The 6,194-nt window shown below is 61.9% G+C and overlaps 1 protein-coding gene across 1 annotated transcript in view; it reads right to left on the bottom strand.

Annotated features, from left to right (window-relative positions):
- LOC127749698 (homeobox protein goosecoid-like) overlaps window positions 1-4,945 on the bottom strand; it is a 24,637-nt gene extending 19,692 nt beyond the window's left edge. The window contains exons 1-3 of the mRNA XM_052268972.1: window positions 4,132-4,945; window positions 2,540-2,646; window positions 379-875 (exon numbers count right to left, since the gene is read on the bottom strand). Coding sequence (XP_052124932.1) covers window positions 379-875; window positions 2,540-2,646; window positions 4,132-4,439 — 912 coding nt within the window. The 5' untranslated portion in view covers window positions 4,440-4,945. The remainder of the gene's footprint in view (window positions 1-378; window positions 876-2,539; window positions 2,647-4,131) is intronic.
- Window positions 4,946-6,194: the final 1,249 nt, after the last annotated feature.

The following is a 6,194-nucleotide window of genomic DNA, read 5'->3' as shown; positions in this document are numbered from 1 at the left end:
TAGGAGTACTTTGGTCAAAATGGACGTCCAAAGAGGGGGGGGGTCATCGAAAACGGACGTGCATGGACAAGGGGGAGGGGGGGGTCAATTTGGGGTCAAAAACCGCGGACGTACTTAATGGATGGCCCCTAAGCTGAACACGCTCTAAAGCTACACAGCAGTCTAAAGGAGCCGTAGCGCACTCATTCATCCCATGTGCATTTATTTACATCGCACATGAAAAAAGACTTAGTTGCGATGAGTGATCATAACTCTTGTTCGATATGGGGAAATTCGATAGCTGGAATTGAGAATCTACCCGAGTTTAGCCTCGCGAACGCAAAGTTGAACACCTTATCGGTCCATTCGCAGAGGTAAAAAGATTGAAAGGAGACTCACCTCGACTCGCTCTTCCTTGAGGTCGACTTTGAGCGCGAGCTGCTCCCGCAGCACGACGTCCGGGTAGTGAGTCTTCTCGAAGGTGGCCTCGAGGTGCTCGAGCTGCTCCTCGGTGAAGATGGTCCGGTGGCGTCGCTTCCGCTTGGGCGGCGGCGCGCCCGGGTGGCCGCCGTGGTGGCCGAGGCCGTGGTGGTGGCCGAGGCCGGGGTGGCCGCCGAGGCCGTGGTGTCCCGCCAGCGGGTGGTGGCCGGCCAGCGGGCTGTGGTGGCCGGCCAAGCCCTGCGCCAGCCCCTGCGCCAGCGCCAGCCCGTGGTGGTGCAGCGCGTGCGGCACGAGCGGCTGGTGCTGGTGCCCCGAGTGGTGCTGGCCGTGCGGCCGGGGGCTGCCCATGGGCGAGGACATGGGGCTGCCGCCGCCCGACGCGAACGAGGCCGCCACCGCGGCCGCGGCCGCCTGCGACATGTAGGCGCCCGGGTACAGGTTGGGGTAGGCCACGGCTGCAAAAGAGAGGACACGGTGCTTTAAAGAGGCTCGACCCACTGACCTCCAACGCGCGGCTCCCCCGGGTACATATCACTCGAAAAATACGAGAAAAGAAGGGGGAAATTGATGGAAAATCCAAGAAAACTACGAGAAAAAACACAAGAACAGCAAGAAAGATGTAAAGAAAAACAGAAAAATCTGTGTACACTTGAATGTATAGTGAAGTATATCCCTACCCCCGCTCCGTCCCGTACCGTCCCCGAGGACTAAGACGCTAAGCCCACGGCTTTAACCGCGGCGGCCTAATTCGGCGTCCCAGAGGACTTGGCCGCGGCGGGCGGAGGAAGCAAACCGGGGGGGTCGCGACAAAACGCGGAAGAAAGAGAGAGAAAGAGAGATGGGTGGAGAGAGGAGGAGGTAGAGAGAGACGGGAGGGGGGGGGGCACCGCGTGGCGCTAATGCAGCGCTCAGGAGGCGCGTCGTTCTGCATAGGCGCGCGCTACGTTGCGTCGCGGCACGGCAATCCGCCTAACGTCGGGCGAAAAGAAGCTTTGCGCAGCTCCGCGACAGTCTCCACGGGGAGGACCGCGAGGAGGCGCACCGCGCGCGCGGGAGCTGCGGCGGGGGTCGCGAGGCCGCGGAGCAAGAGAGAGCAGTGCAGGGGGGCGAAACTGATTGAAAGTGGGGGAGTATAGGGGGCTGCGATGGAAATAAGAATCGCGACCGGCCAGGCGCGGCGGCAGCGCGGGGGAGCGGCTGCAGTTGTTGCGAAAAGTTTGCGGTCCGCTTCCGCCGCCGCTGCCGCCGCTGCTGCTGCTGCTGCAAAGTTGCGCGCTCTCCGCTTGGCCGGCCCTTGCTCTTGCTGAAGCAGAGCTGAAGCCACTCCAGCAGTCGGCGCGGGACGCGACCGCGATGAAATCGTTCTCCATCCGCCGGAGCAGCAGCAGCAGCAGCAGCAGCAAGGGAGCCCGGCGGAATAATACTGCATAATGAATAAAGTAAAACCGATTGTTTTCTTTCCCAGCTCAGTTCGGAACGCCGCTGCTGCTGCCGCCGCCGCTGATATTTTTTATGAGGCCGCCGCCGTCGCGTTCTCCAGGAGTTCCCCGCGGGGGCCTCCGGCAGCAGCGGGCCTCCAGCGCCGGCCGCGCACCTCACCCGCCCGCGGCCACGGGTAATGCAAACGAAATATCGGCTTGGCTAATACTTGGCGACCGCGAGAGGCGAATTGGATCGATTGGGGAGGGCCGCCCGGCAAGCGCGGGGAAGTTTACATCGCGGGTGGGGGTGAGTGGGGAGGGGAAGGGGGGCGTGTGGTGCAAGTGGGGATGTGTAACACGGTGGTGGTGTGGCGGGGCCGCGGCGTGTGGTGCGGTGTGTCGTCGTCGTACGGCATCGCTTTACGCATTACGGCCTTGGCTCGGGGCAGTCTGCTTAGCGGGCGCCGCACCGCCGCCGCCGCTGCCGCCCCGTCCCACAAGGTGCAACACATGCAGCCCCACAAGTGCCCCACCACCGCCGCGCCCCCGCCCGCCGCCGGTGCACTCGGCAGGCGGACGTGCGAGCGGAGAGTGGAGCGGCCGCGGTGCTCGCACACGACGTAGATGCCCCAGTCACAGCCCGGGCGTGTGCCCCAGATGTGTGTGAGTGTGTGTGTCACGTTTGCAAACCGGCTTACCCAGGAAGTCGGCGGGGGTGGCGCCGAAGCTGGAGGCCGCGGCGGCGAGGTGGCCGAGGTGCAGCGGGTGCCTGAGGATGGCGGCGGCCGCGGCGGGGCTCGACATCCTGGAAGCAAACACGGGAAAAGAAAAAGATTAGTAAAAGAGTTTTTAAAAAAACGCTCGCAATCCCTATGTCTTTTGCGGATTTTTGCACCGTCGCGGGTACAAAATGAGGCGTTTTGTCCAGTTTGAACCGGTTGAAACAGGCCGTCGTTAAATAACAACCCATCACTAAGGTGAATCAATTAAGCCGAAGGAAGTACACGCGTGGCTTTTCTTGGGTTCTCGGCATGTTGTACGTCTGTGCGGTGACGCTACAGTTTGGCGAAGTTAGGGAGGCGGCCGCCGTGATCACCGACACAAATCCACCCGAATCGATAAATGTTGGACTAAACGCGCGACCAGGTAAGGTACCCACCCGTACCCGACAGGTACCAGCGACGACGTAACACGTCACGTGACCTTGACGCAGGCCGACTCCGCAGACGAAATTCGCGTGTGGTCCTTGAGGCTGTACACATTATATATTGGATAGAAATTTATCAATATTGCTATGCCTGACAGCCTGACACAGAGTGAGATTCCCCCTCGTTTTCAAGCACATTTCAATGAAAACTAACAATGCTTCGAGGACATGAGCAAAAAATCACCACAAGCATGGTCACGATTTAGTATGTTCGTTTAACTCTAGGTTGTACGCATCGAATACAATGTGGCCGAATTTCGCAAACCACGACGCCCTGGCATTTGCATTGAAACTCCGTGTCAAGAGTTCTCCGCCCTAATCCCACAACAGGTTGCTTTCAATCACACATTTCCAATGCTAATTTTGCTCTTTCGGACATGCAAAGTCGAAAAAAGGTTTCATTAAACTATCCGCGACATGTCGCGCCCTCGCGCTAACTTGACCCGGATCCTCCGCAGCCTTGACCGCTTGACCGCCAGCGACAAGCTTTTGCCTCGCTTTGCCCAATTAGGTCCCGCCCGCCCCGTGCCCTGAATGAGCTGCGAAAACTTTTCCACTTATCTCTGCTGACGTCTCCGTCTCCATTACGCATTTCGCCACGTGTAGTACGCCCCGCTACAATAAGGGGCCTTCTGCTAGAATGAAACTTGAACCTTTAAAACGAAAAGCCACGCGCCATATATCACTGTTGACCGATCTGCGCGTTCAGGAGTATACAGGAACGGCGATCGTAATGATCTTCTTTTGGTATCGGTTTGGTCTCGAAAGGAACCTAACGGCTCCCTGTCTAAAATACACCACCGCGGACCCCGCGATGGGCATGAGAAGCACATCGTGAGCCTTGACTTGACAAACCGCAAGGCCTCTGCTGGCCAAAAATTTTTGATCCACCCAGAGCCGTTCCGTTTGCGAGTGCTTGACTCATCGGAGTAAAAGCCGCGCAAGCCCTCATAGTAGTAGAAAAGTAAAAGGGCCTCTTCGGGCGGAAGGGGGTCGATCACTGAATATTAAAGCGGCCGTCAGTCTACGGTCAAAGGGTCTCGGCTCTCAGTCCTAGGCGACCTGAAAGGCCGCGTCGCGTACCTGGTCGGGGTCGCGGCGGAGGTGACGGCGGGCCGGGGCGCCAGGATGCTGTCGATGGTGAACAGCGAGGTGGAGGACGCCGACGAGGACGTGGTGTGCTTCAGCTCCAGGTTGTTGTTGTAGTAGAGGGGCAGGTGCAGGCGCACCGCCCGCGGGCTGGACGAGGGGCTGCGCGCGGGCGAGCTGGACGGGCTGGCCGAGGTGGCGGACGCGGGCGGCGAGGGCGTGCCGTGGGGCGTGCGCCCGGCGCCCTGGTGCGCGGGGTGGCCGTGGTGGCCGAGCGGCCCGTGCGCCACCGTCTCCACCATGCCGGCCGACAGGCTGCTGCCGTGGGCGGTGAGGCTGCCGCAGCTGCTGTCGGACGCGCGCCGCAGCTGCAGTCGCCGCTGGTCCTCCGGGCTGAAGGCGACGTCCTCGGGCGAGGCCTCCGGGTCGGTGTCCGGGAGCTCCACGCCGTCCAGGCCGTCGAGGCCGTCCTCGTAGGGACGGTGGTGGTGATGGTGGAGGGGCGCCAGGGGCGGCGAGCCCCCGAACCGGAGCAGGAAGGCCTCCGTGCTGACGACGAAGACCCTCGGCGACACCACCGACGCACTCACGCACACAATCACTTCACTAACTCACGCGCGCCCTCGCTCAGTATCGCTCACTTCGCACTAGCCGCTGCACTCGCTGTCGCGCACTGGGGGGATCACGTGGACGCGGGGCTCCGGGGCCGCGGAGGGGCGAGCAGGGGGCGCAGCGCAGCGCCAGCCTGTTGATCCTGCCTCGGAGGCCGTGACACGCGGTGTGCCTCCTCCGTGAGGGTCTGGGACGGTACAGCGGCCAGGAGGCACCATCCATCCGCCGCTGGCACCGCGCCGGCCGCTCAGCCCCGCCTCCCACCCCGGCCCGGGGCCGCAAGCCCCTCCCCCCATCCCCTCCACCGCGCCGGGCCGGGGAGGGGGTAGGACAGGAGGCGCGGCGAGCCCGCGGCCCGCTCAGCCAGCGGCGCGAGCAGCGAGCACCGCGAGGCCGCGAGGCGGGGGGTCGGCGCGACGCGCTACAGCGCGCAGCAGCACCGCGGCCGCGGGCTTCCCCGGCAGCGCGTTGCGCGGCACCGCGGCCAGTCATCGGCATGGCGGACAGAGCTCTCCTCTGGACGACCCTTCAGCTTCCTATCACGAGTAGTCTTCCCCGCCGTCAACCCTGACAGCCGTCATCCACACAGTTGCCAACCGAGCCAATCACCAATTATTATTTTTCATCGGGCAATCAAAAATCGTCCAATTCACAAATGTGTTTCATTGAACTTGAACAGGCATGATGCAACGTTTTCAAAATCGTTTTTCCGCCGTACGCGGGTAGAAGGAACAAACACGTTTTAATGGGCAGTAGTATTTCAGCCCGCCCCTTACGATTTCACACACAGCACAGCACAGCAGAAGTGTCCTGGATAAAGGTTGGGAGCAGGTCCATTCCCGCATCCCATGGCCCCCAACTGCCTTTGATGCTGCTCCGTCGCTCCCGATCAGCCTCAAATCATACTCAAATCAGAAGCCTCCCCTGTCCATGTCCAGCCCGCCCGCCCCTCCCGCAGGAGGAGAAGGGCGCGCCAGGACCAGCAGCTCACCTGCGACACCCCTCAACAGGCGTCTCCTTCGCCTCCGCGCCGGCCTCGGAGCACGCCGTCGTCCGTCGTCCTCGGGGTGCGGAAGGGTTGAGAGTCTCGAGAGCCCCCACAGAGTCCCCGCCCTTCCATCCCGGCGGCCTCCTCTCCTCTCGACGAGCCGCGCTGCTGGTTGCACGACAAACGGCCATGTTACAAGCCAATAATTGCATTACCCCATCAAACCCCATCTGTGTCAAATCGCTTTGCTACATGACGCGAGAACAAACGCCCCCTCCCTCCCTCCCTCCCCTCTCCCCATCCTCCTGCGCAGCGCTGCTCCCGGCTCGCGGCCGCACCCCTTTTGCCTCCTCCCCCTCTCCCTCTCCGACGATACAACGGCTCAGCGCGCCGCCAAGCCTTGCGGCTAATTGGGCTTCAATCTCACAGCAAGCAGCAGCAGCAGCAGCAGCAGCAG

This window comes from Frankliniella occidentalis, unplaced genomic scaffold, assembly GCF_000697945.3.
Source record: "Frankliniella occidentalis isolate FOCC.00 unplaced genomic scaffold, Focc_3.1 Scaffold79, whole genome shotgun sequence".
NCBI classification, from domain to species: Eukaryota; Metazoa; Arthropoda; class Insecta; order Thysanoptera; family Thripidae; genus Frankliniella; species Frankliniella occidentalis.
Note: the sequence above shows the minus strand (reverse complement) of the source record. Positions and strands in the feature narration are given on the sequence as shown.